The following is a 19878-nucleotide window of genomic DNA, read 5'->3' as shown; positions in this document are numbered from 1 at the left end:
AATGCCTATAAACAACAGTAATGTTCATATGGTTTGTGGTTTCCTCAATATTCCTAGTGTGGTAGAAGGCTAATACACCATCTGGTAATTAAAGTGAACCATAGAAATAAGTTTTCCAGTTCGCTTCACCACCATGCACAATTCTACATCAGCAATTCTTTTGCTTTCTGAGCTCCTTTATTATTAGAAGGGCTGGATGCTCATTCATTTTGGTCTTTCATAAGTGAATAAACTGACCACAGTATTTCCAAATATGTCAGACTTACAATAAAAGAGTATAGGATCCTTACTTATTTACTGTTCTAATATTTCCTGTAGCTTAGTAGCCATGTGTAGAAGAGTATTAAGAGAAATCTGCAATTTTTACAACTAGATTTAATTATTAACAGTGAAAGCAAAAAGGAAAAAAAAAAAGGTTCATAGCAGTTCCATCATTTTCCAGGATTTACTCTGTTAAGCACAAACAAGCATATGCCTCCTAAGCGCAGTCTATAGATGGTTTCTGTAAATGAAGTAAATGTGGCACTAAGAAGGCACACTAAAACCCCAAAGCTACACAACCAATAATTGGTAGAATAAAGTCATTTCTTCCCCAAACTTTCATTTATTATTTGTTTAACCCAGTGAGTCTTGTATGTGTGTGTGTGTGTGTGTAGGTAGAACATGGCAGTGAGAAGGTCAGTTCTGCCGTAGAAGCTCATCCTAAGTGTGGTGAAAGATAGGAGGTAGTGATACAGGGGAGGGGCGGGGGTGAGAAAGTGACCAGATCTGTGACATAATGAGATGAGGCACTGAGTCCTGAGTGGATGGGCTAGGGAGGAAGTCTTTTAATAGGTGACAATTTAGTTGAAGGATTATTAACAATTTCCTAAAAGGGTAAGGAGAATAGGATATTCCAGACACATGCTTCTGGCTTTGCCAACCAAGGAGGCAGAAAGAGCATGTGGTCTTTGGAGAGCAAAGTTCTCAGGTTAGCAAAGATGGTTGCAGGAGAGTAAAGAAAGACAATGGGGATTTTCTTAAGTTTGCTCTAAGGACTTGGAAAGTCTGACTTTAGACATTTATAAAGCTTGTTCTTTGTGACTCTTTATCTACACTATTTTCATAAGGGTGATTCATGCTTTGAGGCCAAGTGTGGTCAAGCTTGTCTGCTGTAGAAATTGCAGTGACTTGCCATCTGTGTTATTGTAATATTAAATTCTGAGTCCATTATACTGTTGCAGTGATAGACATCACATTTTATTCATCTCTGAGTGAGCACTTAGTAACATACTAGTGCTCCAAAGTGTTCGTTAGTTTGAAATGGATTTAGTTTAATTGACACATATTGGTGATTGTTCCAAGGAACAAAGGAAGCCAGTACTAAAAATAATAGAAGTGACTGAGAGGAAAATCTGCAATCTAAATGTCATACAGCAACTGTGGTATGTGAGACAAAGGATGGACAACATTGTGTCATAACACATCTTATTAGGGTCCAGCAGGAGAAAGTTGCTGCGGAAGTGCCTGGAAACTGAGTTCTGCAGAGTGGGGAGGGATGAAAGGAGTAATGGCCTGGAATCATTACAGAACATCTGCAGAGAGCTCCACAGCAGTAATTGTCATTCTTCATTCATTCATTCATTAAGCTTTCACTGGATAGTATGCGGTCGTCAGACTGAGGAAGTAGAAAAGAATAAAGAGTCCCTTCTTTCTAATAGCTCCCTGATTAAGGAAGGAACATCATGGCCCAAGGTTCTCTGGAGGTGGTGAAGCCAAGCAGAGGTCTGGGGAAAGTGGGAGCTAAGTGAAAACTTGACCAAGCCAGAGACTGCACATGATTGTGACCTCTATCCTAGTCCCTTAGTGCCTGCCTGCTTCTCCTCCAGCCTCTGACTGTCATTACCTTACCTGGTATTTGAACCCTACTCTGTTAATATTATCCCTCACATGTAAGTTCCTCCTTGTCCTTTAATGACCAGTCACCTCAGCCCCTTGGTTTTTGTGTCTTGGGCATGTTTCATAATTTGTTCACATGCAAATCATCTATACTCCACAGAGACAGTGAGAACAGGCAATGCAATCATTGGCTTCTATATGTTTATTCACCATTTCTGTTATCATTCTCTTTCAGCTTGTGGGATCTAATTGGGATCCACTGACATTACTGCTTTTTTTGATGCTTTTGCTTTTTTTCTTTCATTCCTGTCTTGCTCTTTTGACATATTTAGAACTTCCAGAATCTTATTTCAACTTTAAAAAAATATTACTTATGTGCAAGGAGAGACAGACAAAGGAGAAAGAGAGAGAGAGAGAGAGAGAGAGAGAGAGAGAGAGAGAGAGAGAGAGAGAGAGAGAGAGAGAAAGTACCAAGATCTCTAGCTGCTGCAAATGAACTTCAGATGCAAGCACCACTTTCTGCATCTGGCTTTACATGAGTACTGGGGAAATCGAGCCAGGGTCCTTAGACTTTGCAGGCAAGTGTCTTAACTGCTGAGCCATCTCAATGTCACTGTATCAGAATCTTTAAAGAATTAAAAATACCCCTACAATGTAATCAATTCATAGCTTTGATCATCTGAATGTCTCTTAAAGTGTTATGCTAACCAAACCTCTTTCACACTTTATTTGCTATCTTATCAAGACACTCCCTGAAAGGAAGAGAAAAATAGCAACAGTTTGGAGGAAAAGCCCTTCATTCCAAACTTTTCATTTGGTTTAATCTTTTTATGATCTCAAAAAGGTCTGTTTGAGCATCCTGCGTTTTACAGCTGTATTGTACAGGAAGGATGTTCAGAAAGCTGGGTGGCTTGTCCCAGGAACTTAGAAGGGACATGGAGAACCAGATGTGCATTAGCCTCATTGCTCTTACGATGTACTTATTGAGGTTTCTTTAGCACAATCTGTGCTTAGCTTCTGCCACCATATTCTAAATCATTTGTGGTCATTGTTGGTGTAAGTGTTGACACTGGAACTTGTCCTGCTCTGCTTCCTCTGCCAAGCATAGATTCCCACTGCCCATGTGAGAGTTCATATGCCCTTTTATTCTCACATGGTTACAACTTACTTTGTAGAGAAAAATGCCCAAAGAATTAGTAGCATAAATTAAGAAATCTGTTCACAAAGGCTATTTTCATCAGAGAGCCACACATTGCTGTTTAGAAAGGTGATTACATTATTGCATTTGTGAATTTTCTTTGTTTTCTGACACATCAGACAACTGCCTCTAAATTGTTTTGTGACTACTTATTTTTCTGATGCTATAATAAGTGGTCTGAAATTAATTCAAGTGTTAAAAATTTTTAAGTCTGAAAATGAATGTGTCATATATCACATAAATCAAGGTATGGCTCAAGAGGCCCCTTAGTTTCAGTGACATAAGAGACCTTCTAAAGACATACCTTCCCTCTCTAGACTGTAAGGACAGCACAGAGGAAGGCTAGAAATGTGTCAATATTTGTAAAACAGTTCATTCCACACCCAACACAAGGGCAGGCATGCAAAAAAAATACAATTAAAGAAAGCAACCTAATGTCATTTGAATGAATAAATAAATGAAGCTAAGAGAAGAGGGGGAGTTAGAAAAAAGAGAGAATGAAGAAATAAAATGATAGTGAGAGAAAAACTGGGAGTGAGGAGAGAATGGATAGAGGGAGGAAAGGGTGAAGGAAGGAAAGAAGGAAAGGAGGGGGAGGGAGGGAGGAAGGAAGGAAAAAAGAAAATGGTTGTGAGATATAATTTGGTTAGGTGCTTAGTAGTCAAGGGGAGCTTTTAAGTCATAATTTGGGAAAGTACAAAGAACTAGAAAGGAGACAGACTGAAAGAAAGCAGGAAGCTCATGTAGAGGAAGTGTTTGAATATTCAATTTTCATCATTCATGTGAACATCACTAATGCTTAATTGTTTTTGGTAGTGCTGGATATCAAACCCAGACACTCATATATGCTAGACAAGCACTCCAGTCTAGCAGGGAACTACTCCACCAGTCTTTATCACTAGAAGTTTTATTCCTATTTCTATTCTGCTTTATGCAACTTTTTTCAGAAGAACTTACCCAAGGATGTAGTGATGGGACAATTTTTCAGGGACAATATTTAGACAGCCAAGCCACCAGGACTGGCCATTTTCTCTTATAAGTGCAGGCAGTCCCATTCTATAGAAGCCTTTGGTTCCAGAGCTGTCTAGTCTTAAGGGTCTTAGTAGAAAACCACCAGCATAAATTAAAGTTACCAAAGACTACTACTACTGTTTAGAATCTGATAATATTTGACATTAAGCATGATATTAAGGTATCTGCTGCTGCAAGTACAACTCTGGGAAACCTCTTCCCAGTGTTCATGCAGTGACTCAGAGGTTATTCTCAAGAGCAGAAAAATAAAGAACTTGACTAGCTCTATCTGAGTGACATTAAACACTGCAAGGGCCATGTCAAGAGCCAAATCTTTCTGTGATCAATTTCCTCTCCCTCTATGATACGATGAATGATATTACAAAGTCACTTTTGAGATTCAAAGCAGAGGACTAGTACATTTTTGAAACAAAATTTGACTAGTTTTTCAACAAGTTAGATTAACTCAAAATTGGCAAATGTGGTATTTTTAAGTCATATATTTTTTCCTAGTCTAGTCATATTACTGTATTACAAACAAACAAGTAAAAGGATTTCCATTGAATTCTCTATATTCACTCAGGTCTGGTGAACTTCTTAGAGAATGCTATTATTATTTAAAATTACTTTCATTATTGCTACTAATTACTTCTAGAAATGTATCTTGTATTATGATCTTCTTTAGTAAGAATGGCAGGCAATAACTACAAACACCTTCCATTGCACTGTGACTCACAGCATGCACTACATTAAGTAACCATAATGGTGTGAGGGTTAATCAAGTTTAGCATACCTTGGAAGATGGATTTTTTACATGAATTTACCTTCACAAAGTGGAGAAACATTCTGTTTTACTAAACACTAAGAAAAATATTAGGAGATCATGCTAAATATCCTCAAGTACTTGGATTTGTAATGTCATAACTTAATTAAAATAACATATTGTCTTCTCTTCAGTGATCAAACAATTATCTAGATAGGTTTGCTTTCTAGGTAGTGACTATGTTGGTAATATTAATGATACCTTAACACATTACTTCATAGTGAACATCCAGTGCAACTCAGCACAGTGTCAAGATTCTAACCAGATGGCAAACTCTGTCCAAGCTGTCTTAAATTTTCTTGTGGATCTTCAATTTGGTCACATTACGAACCCCTCAGTCATTTCAGCTTATCGCATATTATTATCACTATAAAGCATTCACTGTGTTGTCTGTTTCACAGATGAACTTTTTTTAAAAATAGAACTTACTAATTGAGAGGTAGAATGGCAATACCATGTCATATTGGAGGCTGTGTTTAAATTATTATATTTATATTTTTATAGGAATTCTGTAGCATTTATATGAAATGACATGACAAAAAAGTCTTACCACCATGATGTATCGAGGTCTGTACTGAATGGTTCCAAATAAACCCAATATGACAACAATTATATGCAGGAAATTTCCAAGAATAGGTGCCCACTGGAAGCCAAGGAAGTCAAAAATCTGCCGTTCCAATGCTGAAAGCTTCAATGAAACAAAGAAAGTCTATTAGCATCTAATCTAAGCACCATTATGTTATTTTCATCATTGTTTCCCAGCTGAAGAAATCTGCATATTCTTTTTTTCTTATGCTTTTGGACATCATTATCACTAAATTATTATATATATATATATATATATATATATATATATATATATATATATATATATATTTTAGTGCCAGATAGCAAATCCAGGCACTCAGAGCTACTAGACAGCTCTCTAGTGTAAGAGAGGGGTATACTACTAACCTCTCTCAATACAAGTTTGGTGCCTGTTTCACATTGTTTTATGTAAATTCTCGGAAAATATTCTGATAAAACATTAAATATTAGGATTTCAACTATAAATGGAATTTTAATTTTTAATTATTTTTGTATATATATATATATATATATACAAAATATATATATATGGTATGTCTGTTCATATATGTGTGGACACATCTGTGCAGGCAAGTGGCAGCCAGAGGACAGACCTCAGGTGCTATCTTCAAGTATACCACAATCTCATTTTGAGACAGGGTCTCTCACTGGGTTATCTGGCCAGTGAGTTCCATGGATCTTTCTCTGCCTCCCCAGAAATGGGACTGTAGGCATGTGTCACCAAGCCTGGCATGTTAATATAGGTATTGGAGACTTAGTTCATGTCATTTTGCTTGCTAAGCAAGCACCTCACCAACTGAGATACTTCTCCAGCCCCTTAAGTAGAAAGTAGACTCATCACAAGATGAATATATACCCCTTAAGTCATTTTCTACAGTGAAAATAATACAGCCATATATGTCTTAAATTCATCACTATATTCAATTAAATGATTTGCTTAGTACATTGAAAACAATACCTAATAACTCACGTTTTCAATGGAACAACTGGTAGCCATTTAGAAGACAAAACACAATGCCTACACTTGCATCCCTATGTGACATATATATTAACTGTTATGGTTGAATGTCCCCCCAAAGGCTCATGTGGCAGTGTTTAAAGGTGGAGCTTCCAGGAGGTGCTTTGCCCTAATCTCATGAATGGTCTAGACAACATATGAATTCATAGACTACTGTACTATCAGGAGGTAGTGAAAACTTTGGAATATGGGACCTAACTGGAGGAATTAGGTTTTTAGGTATATGCCCTTGAAAGATATATTTTGTCTTTCACCCCTTTCTGTCTGTTTCTATGGCTGCCTGAGGTCAGTGACTTTGCTCCATCATGTGCTTCAACCATTAATGCTCTGCTTCATCACAGGGCTGCAGTGATGGACCAAACTGGCCACAGACTAAAACCTTTGACGATTCAGCAAAGTATGCCTTTCTTCCTTCAAGCTGACTTATCATGTATTTCATCACAGTGATGAAAAACTGACTAATACACCAATTCACAATCTGTCTTCTTTCTTTTCCTTCTATTAGGTTGCCATATGACAACAGGAGAATATATTTTCTACATGAATCTTGCCTACTTACTCTGGACTTAAGATCCTGATGTAAACTGAAATAAATAGTCCTTTTAAAATACATTTCACTGAAACCATATGCTTATTTTAAAACTCAGATTACATAAAATCTTTTTTGAATATCCAAATAAAAATTATGAGGCCCTAGCCATTTTTAGACATCCCATAGGTATATATGTTTGCATGATGTGCAATTAAATTTTCAAATAGCTTAGCAATATACCAAACTATACTTTGCAACAATTACTACTAACAAGCTGAATTTCAAATAGTCCAGTAGATACCAACAATATCATCATCATGTACAAAGAGTATTTCTTGTATTCTAAATCTAGAAATTTTATTATTTCTCCTGCTGTTTCTAGACACTAATCTTATACATTAGAGAGCTTTTTCTAGACTTCCTTTGAGGAAATAGTAATTCTGATAAAATGACCCAGTGATTAGCCATACTCATTGCACTGGAAAACTGCAGCTTTAAAATGAAAATGGCATCTTAAGTGTTGTTCTAGATATGCAAAGGGTGTATGCCTGGATAAATTTAATTTCCTTGGACATAAAGAAATGTACTCCATCTAATAAGCAGGATTTCCTTAGCTAAGATTTGCCATCAGCAAGCTGTGAAGGAAAAGTGAGATAAGCTAATGCTGAAGGACACCTACAGTGGATCCACATTACTTTCCTGGTGTTTTCTGACCATGGAATAATTTGTCACCACCTCCTGCACCCACACATGCAGAGATGCTACTCCCCAAAAACCCAGCGGTAGAAGCCACACGAGTCTGCACTCTCCTGCTTTTCTCTGCTTCTCTTTCTAGTTAGTTTCCAGCAACCCTCACCTGAAAGATGCAGCATTTTATTTCTTGGCCCATCATTGATATAAATATGCACTGTTTTATGTCCAAATAAGACACATAGGTCCCAGCAAAAAGCAGCCCTGAAGAGCAGCTGCAGGCAATTCATTCTGAAAGAGCAACCTATTCTATTGTCCTGTACCGCAAAACCTTGCAAGAGAACTTTCCAAACACAGGATGCCTCATTTCTTCTTTTTATTCCAGGAGATGTATGGTTAGATTTCCCTTTTATGATGTGAAGACAAAAATGTCCAGCATAATGAAAGAAGCCAAATCAATGAACTTATTAGAAATCTGGCCTTTATTCAGGATGCTCTATCTCTCTGGTATTTGTACTCAAGCCCTTAAAATTAGATTTGAGATGGGTTGAAATACAAGCATAGAAGCCATGAAAAATAGGTAGAGGCTGAAAAGACTCATTGGCAGAGTCATAACAAAGCATTTTATCATCATAATCCCACAAAAGACTGAAATCAAAGCACATTGTAAGATTGCTACCATCTTCAGGTAACTTCTATGTTAAGAGTTTATGTGATGAGTATTTTGTAATCATGAAGAATTAAATTTTTCCTTAAAGAGTAAACAACGTTTTACTTGCTCAATTGATATTTACCAGGTCATTTCAAAGAAACGATGTGCTATTAAAGAACTCTTTCTATATGTAAAATCTACAAGGTCCTCAGCCTCAGCTTCACCCATACTTGTGCTGTAAAATCTCTCATCAACTAACCACCTGAGGGAACTTAGATATTTGGTACCAATGATTCCCAAATTATGTGCACAGAGACATGGCCAATGTCAAGTATGTTCTTCTAAGAAAAACTATAATTTAGGAATTTTTTTCATGTAATTAAAATAAAAATGATTAGTAATATTTGTTTATACCATTACTTCAACACACAAATTCTAATAATCTGAGAATCTCAGTGCTTTAAAGGAGGTGTTATTCTGGAAAAGTCTGTATGTGTCTACAGTCAGTTAAACAAGTATAAGGATGTCTGTAGACTGGGATGGATTCAGGGATTCCAGATTTGTCTTCATCCAATAAAGACAGGCCTACTATTCTATAATTTTTCTATGGGTTTTGGCAGGTTATATGACAAAAGCTATGTCAGTGAAACTGGAAATCAATGGTTTGTAGAAATGAATAAAGCCAGGTAAAAATAGAAGAATCTGGCCATGTATAGAACTTTCCCCCATAGTCTGAGCATCCTTGGTGCTTATTGAGGAGGAAACGCAGATGCTCACCGCATATTCTTTAATGTCGAGTGTGTCTGTAGAAGTTGATCCATGAAATGGCTTGGTAGGTAAATTCTCGTATCTGGAATATTTGATAGTTTTTGAGTCCCTATAAATCAAGGAACCAGATAAGTGTTCATGTTTTAAATTAATGTAAGGAACTGTGAGTAGGTATGTAGGAATGTTTTCTGTTAAAAAAGAGAAGGAGAGATTTGTGGAGCCTGAAGAGTTGATAGCTTGTCAAGGTCATTTGTGTATCACAGATTTACTCAGAACATTTATTTTTCTATGTTCTGTAACTTTTACTAGATCGTTAGTATGTTAGTGAATAAACCAATGCATTAGAGAAATTATGAAAAGCCTTAAAAATTACCAGTAGCATGCATATAACATTATTCACACAGTTTTTCAACAATCAGTAATCTAATATGATGGTGATGAAAGCAGAGTATCTGCCACCCTATAAGACCTACAAAGAAATGAACCGTTCAACTAAACTGCCTCAGACCTGATACTAGTTTCCCTTTGTCCTGACAGTGCCATGCTAACATCAAGCAAGTGAAAGTTCTGCAATGACCTGTATGTAGAATTTACATAGGAAGTGTGTGCACGCATGGGGAGTGTTGCATGGTTTAATAATACTCTTCTTCATCTTATTCATTTCTATGTGGAGCATTTCTCTCTTAATATTTCAAAGGAGGTAGATTGCATCTTTCTGAAACCTATCAGCTGTATCACCTTTCTCTAAGCTTCACTTTCTTTATCCCAGTGTGCTAAGAATAGAGTATTGGTGAGACCTCCCTGCTGGAAGTTCTTTAGACCACTGCCTTTCCTTGGCTTTTCCACACTTGGGATCTGTCTCTAGGCAGCGATCATCTCTTCCTTGGTTGTGTTCTCTTACTTCATCTTCAGAGGTAGCCACAGTGGTGGAATCCTCATGCTGTCATGCCTCTAATTCCTTCTTGTCCATTTGTTCTTTCCACATACATCTTTGTGAATCCACTGATAATCCAGGGGAATCTCCTCATTCCAAAGTAGCTAAATGTGAATTCTATCTCTTGTTTTAACATTCCCCTTTCCCATGTAAGGTAGTGAATACATATATTCTGAAAATTTGAATAGAGACATCTCTTAGGGACCAATATTCTATCAGCTGATATTTCCTTCTTTTTTAAAGTTAGGGTTCTCTGGTAGTTGTACTTGGTACTCTAGTGGGTATGTTTATATTTTTCAGCCAGGTTTTCACCAGTCTAGAATGATTCCAGAGCTTGTGATCACTTCTCTCAAGCCTAGAAATCTATGTGAGGTAGACTCATATTTATTCCATGCTGTTGACTGGTCCTATTACTGGTGTGACCAGAACTTCTAGGACATGCTGCACTCCAAAGAAGCTTTACTATTGGAAAAATAAATAATTGAAGTAGCATTAATCACAATTCCAAATTTCTGCTATAGGTGCTAGGAATCTGATATATACAAACACAACCTTAATTCCACAATAGTACACATTAAGCTCCATTAACAAGAGATAATCAACAGAAAAGGCTTTTCACTATACATCTAGAGTATATGTTGTCATCTTTTGACACCTAGAAAATTGGCTCCAGGAACCCTGTGGAAAAGCAAAGTCTAGCTTCTCAAGTCTGTTACATAGAACTGGGTCACTTGTATATAATCTGTGCATATCCTGCTGTTGACTGTAAGTTATTTCTAGATAACATATAAATTGCAATACAATCTAAATGCTACAAAATTGTTTAAAGGATAGTTATTAAAACCAAGCCTGTATGTGTTCAGTACACTTGTTTTCCAAGAATGTTTCACCTGAACTGAGCTGAGTCCTTTAGTGCAGAAATGATAAGAACAGAGGCCAACTGTGTATGACACATACTTGTACTTCTCCATGTGAACTGGTGGTGTAGAGCACGTACTGTGGAGGAGACAAGGCAGAGTGGTTGTGCTCCGTTAAAGGCTGGGATTTGCCTCTGAGGAGTTGAAGGAGCATTAAAGGAGGCACTTCTTGAGTACAGGGTTGTCGCATACACAGCTATACTTTGGAAAACCCTCTGCCACCTCTGGAGGTACATTGATCTGGATTTTTGATGATAGTAAGGAGTCAAGGAGATGGAATGAGATTTGGATTTCAAGAAAAGAACATTGCCAGCCCTATTGCAACCATCAGGCGAGGGAAAAATTAGAAAAGAACAATGTGGAAATATTAAAGAAACCCTTAACCTCTAAGGAACAACTATCTGTGAGAAGTGAAGGGTAAACCTGGTCGAGAAAGCTTGGGTATCTTTTTGACTAAATGAACTATCAGACAGATACTTGTAAATCACTGAAAGTGAGAGGAAAATTACAGTTTTGAAGCTAATATAGTTGAATTCCTTATGGAAAATCTCACACAGCATCAGATTCCAGATTCTGGTTGAACTGTTGCTATGCTTTAATGTAAAGCAAAGGAAAACCAAGTGTTGATGGTACACCTGTGGAGTATTCACTTAGTGCCTCAAAACAAAATATTTGAACTTTCTTTTGGGATCAATACTAGGCATGCAGGCTCTCCTTCCTGACTGTTAGCATGCCATAGAAAAGTCAAGTGGTTGTCAATGCAAGTTAAGCCAAATATAGTGAGAGTAATTTAAACAATAGGCAGGTGTTGAGCACTCCTCATCCTGAAAGGACATTTAACATGTACTAAAAATAACTTTCTGAGTTATTTACTATGGGGGATTATTTTACTCAACTCTCTGATATCTAACCAGCTAGCTTAATTAAATGCACAAGTTTCAAGCTGTGAGATCTAATTATAGGAAATCAGGCTCTTATAATTAAGTAAATTTTAACAACATCCCACTTCAACTATAGGTCAAGGGAAGGGGTTTATATGATTTTTTAAAATAATAGCACCAATGATACTGATGTAGACATAAAACACACCATAAAGTACCAGCAAAGTATTAAGTTTCTGGGTCTCATTAATAAGTCAATAATACACTGAGTAAGAATTTCACAAAAATTAGGTAGTAGGGATTCATCTGTTGACGTTTACCAAAGGATGTTACTTGATCTCTATAAGGGACATTTATGCATTTTGATTCAATTTCTGAGTACTGTGACCTTGCCTAAATTTGTCCCACACCCTGAATCCTATAACCTGACTCATTCTTACTTCCTAACAGAAACCCACCTTAGGAAAACACTTCTACCATCCAGGAATAGCTCAAGTAAGATATAAGGGAACTATTTTAGCAAAACCCAAAGTGCCAATTTGTTACAGAACAGTGATTTAAGATTGAATTTCAACCCTCCAGTGGAGCCCTAATGGACTTAAGAGCACTAATGTTGAACCCCTAGGCTAGGTGACCTATACAATCATACAAACAGCTGGCAGGAGCTGGCCTACCATGGCATTTAAAGTTCCCATGGTATTATTACGTAAATGGCAATCCAGCATGGGCAGATGGAGGAGAGGGTTATGGGCCAAAAGTATTTTTAAAGACCTTTCCTTATTTTTATTTGTAGCATAGATAAACCACAAGAAAGCTTTTGTGAGAATTATATTTACTGTCCACATTTTCAACAAGATCTACACACTGTTTCAGAATAAAACTGAATATTTTCTTTTAAAAAATAACATAGAAAAATGTAAACCTTGATCATAGCAAAATAATTTTGCTATTGAGAAGTAGTTCTATATTGTCACCAACTGGGACAACATGGAGTTTTAAAAATTGAATTCATAGCAATCAGGAGTCTCGGGAGATGACTCAGTTATCAAAGTGCTTGCTTTGCAAGCATGAGGACATGAGTCTGGAATCCAGTATCCACTTACAAAGCCAAGCACAGCTATGCATGGCTATAATCACAGTCCTGGGTAAAACCAGTTGGATCCTTGGGCTTGCTAGATAGCTGGTCAATTGATTCAGTAACGTGCCATCTAGGTTTGGTGAGACCACATCAAAACATAATGCGGAAAGCAGTAGAGGAAGACTCCTGAGATCAACCTCTGGCCTTTTGTGATCCCCCCATACACATGTACCCCCACATATATGAACATGCAGACATATCCACATATACACATGTGGATAAATAGAATGCCAAGCAAATACTGAGTAACCAACAGTTGGTGATGATAAATTAGGATAATACTATCAATATCTTTTTGGATGGTTCTCTGTCTTTCCCCCTACTTTAATCTCAGTAGAGAGCTATGTCTTCATTCTCCTGCTCCTGGGAAGGAAAAGCACTGGCAATGGCGACAAACCATCTACAACCATCCTTGGCTGTGGAACCAAAAAGCCTCTGATGATGACTGATGTGTTTCTTGGGCAGCCCAGCAGTTACTGTTTCTCTTCTTCACATCTCTATAATATGACAGCAAGGAGATACTTTGGTGCTATATTCTTCATCACTATGACCTGAGCTTTGCTGCTCTCCAGAGTCTTGGGGGACAAACTGGATCCCTCTCTTTTGATTATGCTGAGACTTACTAATACTTTGGGGGCAGTAGAATGTTTCATAAAGAACGAGTGAAGCTTGACCAATTACAGAATTTACTGTTTTTTCTAAATGTAAGTATTAAAATAAAGTGATTAAAAAAAAAAAACTATCAGGCTAGAGGGATGGCTTAGCAGTTAAGATACTTGCCTGCAAAGCCAAAGGACCCAGGTTCGATTCCCCAGGACCCACATAAGCCAGATGCACAAGGTGGTGCATGTGTCTGGAATTTGTCTGTAGTGGCTGGAGGCCCTGGCATGCCCATTCTCCCCCACCCCCCGTGTCTTTTTCTCTCTGTGTCAAATATATAAATAAAAGTGTGTGTGTGTGTGTGTGTGTGTGTGTGTGTGTGTGTGTGTGTGCATGCGCGTGCGCGTGCACGCGCACGTGTTTTGTTGTTTAAAAGAAACTATCATATGTTTTGTCTTTTAGATCCTCTTTTAGTGATAGGGGACCAAGGGCGACCTAAGTGTTAACTCATTTAAACCCTGATGCAGCTATCTTGATTACAGGACTAGACACTGCACATTCTGAGCTTGTATCTCTGCTTGACTCATACTTTTGTTAATAGTGAGGATTATATTTGAAAAGTCCTTCTACAGATAATGCTTTCACTCTCAATTTTATGGTCGATGTGTTTAATTAATTACTATCCCATGCTTCAGCACAAAGCAATGCAAGCATCACAGTAATATATATTTATGATAACATGACATGTTTCATATAGTTTCATGTTTGAAAGTAAGGAAAGATTGTTTACAAATCTGTTTCAATTTTTGATAAAGATTGAGGGTTAAAAAAAGAGCTAAACTTAACTCATCACTTACTTCCTATAAGTTACTATTAATAAAAAGTTACCAATCTAAGTATACTTTATAAAATGGCTATTTAATATTCATTTTATAGACAGTTAAAAGATTCCCTAGCATGATAAAGAGACACAATTACTGATCATTAAAATCTACATAAACTATCTTAGTCAGGCTTCTGGAGTCAGTTCATGTATACTCAATTCATGGTATTTCCCTGAAAGCTCAGTTCAATCTCTCATTCACTACAAATAAATCAAAGTAGAAGTTTGAAAATTGTGAAACTCACAGAAAGCAAAGAAAAAAGTTGAAACAATAATCATAGCAAAACTGCCAACTAAGTTTGACTTAAACCTCATAATATTAGGAATCACATAAAAAGTAAATGATCTGTACATAACAACTAAACGATGTGACCTTGTAGCACAATGGTAGCATATCTGACTCCATAATAACTAAAAGAGAAAAAAATTTAAAATACTTTAAAACCCATGATCCATCTGTATACCTGCCACAAGAAATTCACTGTAAATTAATGATATAAGAAGGTTAAAATTTGCTCAACCATGTTTGTAGCAGCTCAATTCGTAATAGCTAAAAGCTGGAATCAACCCAGATGTCCATCATTAGAAGAATGGATATCAAAGATGTGGTATATCTACACAATGGAATTCTATACAGCAGTAAGAAAAAATGACATAAAGAAATTTGAGGAAAAATGGTTGAACCTGGAACAGATCATTCTCAGCGAACTTACCCAATCACAGAAAAAAAATCGACACATAGTCTCACTCATCTGCAACACCTAACCTGAATTTGCCCAAGATGTCTTACATACCCAGCAAACACCTCATGGACTAGACAATATGATGGATGGGTGGGCGGGGAGGGAATCAAAGGGTGGAAAATAGTAATCCGGACCCAAACGGCAATGGTACCATAAAATTCTACTTCCTAAAAGACAGACCAAATGACTGAACCTTCACTAGTCCCTTACAGGAAACACCTGAACCACAAGACACTGGAGAGGGTAGGATCAAGACTGACCTAAATCTCCTACATCTTCCTTCCCTCCCTCTCCCCCTCTCTCCTCTATCTCTCTCCTCTCTAACTCTGGTATATTAGTTATCTTTTTCCTCAATTTCTTAGTGGACACTGACCTGTAACCCCCACTTCCAGCTTGGGCCTACAATCCACAATGAGCTTTTGATCAGAGAAACCTACAAGGTTTCCCAAAACAATGACAGACTTCTGTCAGAGTAATTGATGACCCACCAAAGGCCAGTGGTAAGACCCTATTGCTGAAGACTCCATACGCAGCTGGCACGTAAAATGGAATGACATGGCTGGAAGCCAGGAGAGAGTCAGTCCCCAGACAGTCAGCGTGTCTAGTGCCAGAAGGCGCTACATAGGCGACTGGGGGAAGTGACCAAGATCTGTCCAAGCAACACATTGTTTAACCTAAGTAGCAACAATTAACTGGATGTGATACCCACACAAGTGCAATAGTGGTACACAGCCATGGTGAGGAATCAATTGCTCTTGATTTGGCTAACTGATCCACTCAGTGGTACTAGACCCTTAGCTGGAGCTGGGAAACAAGTCAGAACCATACCCAAACACAAGCCCACTCTACAATATCAAGCTACCATCAATCACGGGGTATAAGAGGGCCTACACCTATCAAACTGTCTATCAAAAAAGTAAGTGTTATCTCAATTTTCTGGGTGCTAACTTACTCTCCGTTGGAGAATCTGCTTCTCTTTTCCAGATAGATGCAGATCCTAAGAAGAGAGCTGCCCCCACATACCTCAGAAGGGGCCCAACTGAAACTAAGGACAACTGGCGAAATAAGCAAGGGTGATGTTTTCCTGTGAACTGGATACCAGCACAAAGGGGAAGGAGATCAATGCAGAGAAAAATCAACTCCTACCAAATCAGAGAGCCAGAGCCTCAGAGGCCCCCAACACCTCAGCACTGAAGCAGACCAAAAATGAACCCAACATGGCTCAGGGAAATCTTGCGGAAGAGGGGGCGGAAAGAATGTCAGAGTTACATGTTGGGTCATGATTTTCAGAGACATTTATCATACTAATAACTGGGGGCTAACTCCACAATGCACGACCCATTTTCAATAATAAGGAGGGTCTAATGGGAGGGGGTAGATCACAGATGAGCCTAAATAATGGTACCAAACTGCCTGTATTTACTGAAAAGAAAACTAATAAATTAAATTAAAAAAAAAAAAAAAAAAAAAAAAAAGAAGGTTAAAATTAAAAAAATGACACTAGATGTGTCACAAACACATTAATCAAAAGAAGGCATGAATGACTCTACTAATATGAGGTAAAGAATATTAAAGAGGAAGAAAAATTACCAGAACAGAGATGGATAGTATATAATAAAAAAGTGTCAATTCACCAAGAATACATAATAGTCATAAATATATGCATCAAATTAAGAGTGGAAGCTATGTGAAACAAAAAGAGATACAATTGAATTGGAGATGTTAATATCCCTTTCTACACAAAAGAATCAATCTAACTAGACATAAAATCCATAAGAATGGCAAATAAATCAACACTGTGCTCAAACAGTAGATTATAATCAATATTTACATAAAATTGACCCAGGTACCACAAAATTCACAAACCTTTTTAAAAAGCAGCTTTCATTCACTTTTATTTGAGAATATACAATCTTTTCAAGAGCATATTGAATAATATCCCAGATGAATCACATTTGAAATCATAAATTATTTTTTGTAATCTTAGTGAATTATGAAAGAATTGAAATTGTTGAAAACAGTCTGTTCTTTAAGATGAAATCAAGTTAACAATTAGTAACAAAAGAAGGACAAATATTCTTTATCAATCCTTGGAAAATATATACTTAAAAAATTTCAACCAAATCAAAATGAAAATATATTCCAATTTTTTGATATGTTCCAATTTATAGAGTATATTTAAAACATACTGAGAAAAATTCACAGCACAAAATTAATGCATACATTGAAAGTAGAAATTATTGAATCAATAGTTGAAGCTTCCATTTCTAAAACTTAGCAAAACTAGAACAAAATAAACATAAGAATCAAGAAATGTTAAAGATGGGCTGCAGAAAGAATTTAGTAGGTAAGGTACTTGCCTGCAAAATGAAAAGATCCAGATTTGATTCTCTAGGACCCACATAAGCCAGATGTACAAGATGGCAAATGTGGGCTGGAGTGATTGCTTAGAGGTTAAGCGCTTGTCTGTGAAGCCCAAGGACCGCAGGCTCGATTCCCCAGGACCCACGTTAGCTATATGCACAAGGGGGTGCACTCGTCTGGAATTCATTTGCAGTGGCTGGAGGCCCTGGCATGCCCATTCTCTCTCTCTCTCTCTCTCTCTCTCTCTCTCTCTCTCTGCCTCTTTCTCTGTCACTCTCAAATAAATAAAAATAAATAAATAAACAACAAAAAAAGCTGGCACATTTATCTGGAATTTATTTGCAAGGCTGAAGACCTTGGTGAGCCTTCATCAATCCTAATGAATACACTTTCCTATTTGTTAAATGAAATTTCCTACTTCCATTTTTCTTCACTTGAAAAAAATCTATTAATCTCTTTATTTCATTCAGATACTGTAAGATATTTTGATAGGTGTTATGCTTTGTACACATTTAAATATTCTCAGTACCCATGATACTAGTTAGAATAGACTGATTGTTTTTTGTTACTTGAATCTAGAGTTCAATGGTGAAGCCAGTCTAGTAAGCCATTTGATTTTATTAACTTATGATTATTGCATACTCCATGTCTGATATCTTTGTAGGTTTAGATTAGCTATTTAACTCTTCTATTCTTACACATATGACAATTTTTCTGTGTATTATGAAAACTTGATTTCAATTCTAGTTTTTTTGTGGGAAGAGTCATTAGTATAAAATGTGTCACATAATATTTTGAAATACATATGCACAATGAAATAATTATAAGTCAAAGAAAATAGCATATACATCTCTTCAAAAAATTACTAATTGATTGGTTGGTTACTTTGTTGATGGTAGGAACACCTGAATTCTCAACAAGGGTAACCCCACCTATTATAATAGCCAGAGCCAGGATAATCCCGGAGAATGCTATGCTAACTAAAATAAGCAAACTGAATGGTGGTGGTGGTGGTGGTGGTGGGGGTTACTGCATGATCTCACCCAGATTTTCAGTCTAAGAAAGTCATTTACACAGAAACAGACAATTACAGGTGAGTAGTTATCAGGGACAAGACAGGAGAATATGGAGAGATGTGCATGAAACTGGACAAGGTGATAGTTGTATAATATGAATCAATATAGAGATCTAATACTCAGCATCATTACTAGAATTAATTATTTGGGGGGGGTATTGATGATTCAGATTTAAGCTAAATAACCTTAGTGAAAAGTTTAGTCGTTATTGTTATTTGCTTTGGGATTTTCATTTGTGTTTATAAAATACCTGGGAATATGAATACCTTAAGACCATATTAAATAGCTAAGTGAGGTAAATTCAGTTTACAGGTTCATGTGAAATACTTGTGTGTATTCAACAATCTCTTTTGTAATTTTTTTGTTTATTTTTATTTATTTATTTATTGGAGAGTGACAGACAGAGAGAGAAAGAGGCAGATATATAGAGAGAATAGGTGTGCTAGGGCCTCCAGCCACTGCAAATGAACTCCAGACAATGTGCCCCTTGTGCATCTGGCTACCGTGGGTCCCGGGGAATCGAGCCTTGAACTGGGATACTTAGGCTACACAGGCAAGTGCTTAACTGCTAAGCCATCTCTCCAGCCCTCAACAATCTTTTAAAATTTCTTTGACCTATCACCATTATTTGATGCATACAAGTTTGCCTATTTCTTGGAGACAGGCTTTGGTCTAGTTCACCTTCACTTTGAAACTACAGACATTTACATTTCTAGATTTGTGGATTATTTTATTTTCCTAGTTAGGGACTTCCTTTGTAATTTTTCTCTTTTATTCTATCACTTTTAGAAGCTGAGGCTCTACTTCATAATTACTTAGTTCCTCCTTAGTTCATTGAAACAAAAGCTTTAGAAATGTAGTCTTTATTTCTGGGTATAAAAGGGTTGTTCATAGAAATCATTCTGTGACTACATCACAGAAATACTCAAGACTTTTTTGTTATAAGTTCCTTTATGGAATTACAAACAAACCTGTATTTTTTTTTTCAAGGAAGCAACTTTTACTGACAGGATTCATTAGCAACTAGTAAGTTAAATCCCTTATATACTTTGAGGTGAAGTGGAAAATTATGCCTATTTAATTCTCTATTAAATGATAATGTTGATTAATGTTAAGTATTGTAACAAATAAAAGACTCCCCCTTTCATAGTAGTGTGGTGGTTTGAATCAGATTTCCCCTAATA

General features: G+C 36.8%; 1 protein-coding gene across 1 annotated transcript in view; it reads right to left on the bottom strand.

The window, feature by feature from the left end:
* Positions 1-19878, bottom strand: part of Nkain3 (sodium/potassium transporting ATPase interacting 3) — a 656444-nt gene that overhangs the window by 329337 nt on the left and 307229 nt on the right. The window contains exon 2 of the mRNA XM_045144576.1: positions 5461-5598. Coding sequence (XP_045000511.1) covers positions 5461-5598 — 138 coding nt within the window. The remainder of the gene's footprint in view (positions 1-5460; positions 5599-19878) is intronic.

Source organism: Jaculus jaculus, chromosome 2 (assembly GCF_020740685.1).
Source record: "Jaculus jaculus isolate mJacJac1 chromosome 2, mJacJac1.mat.Y.cur, whole genome shotgun sequence".
Lineage (NCBI taxonomy): Eukaryota > Metazoa > Chordata > Mammalia > Rodentia > Dipodidae > Jaculus > Jaculus jaculus.
This window is presented reverse-complemented; position numbering and strand designations above follow the sequence as displayed.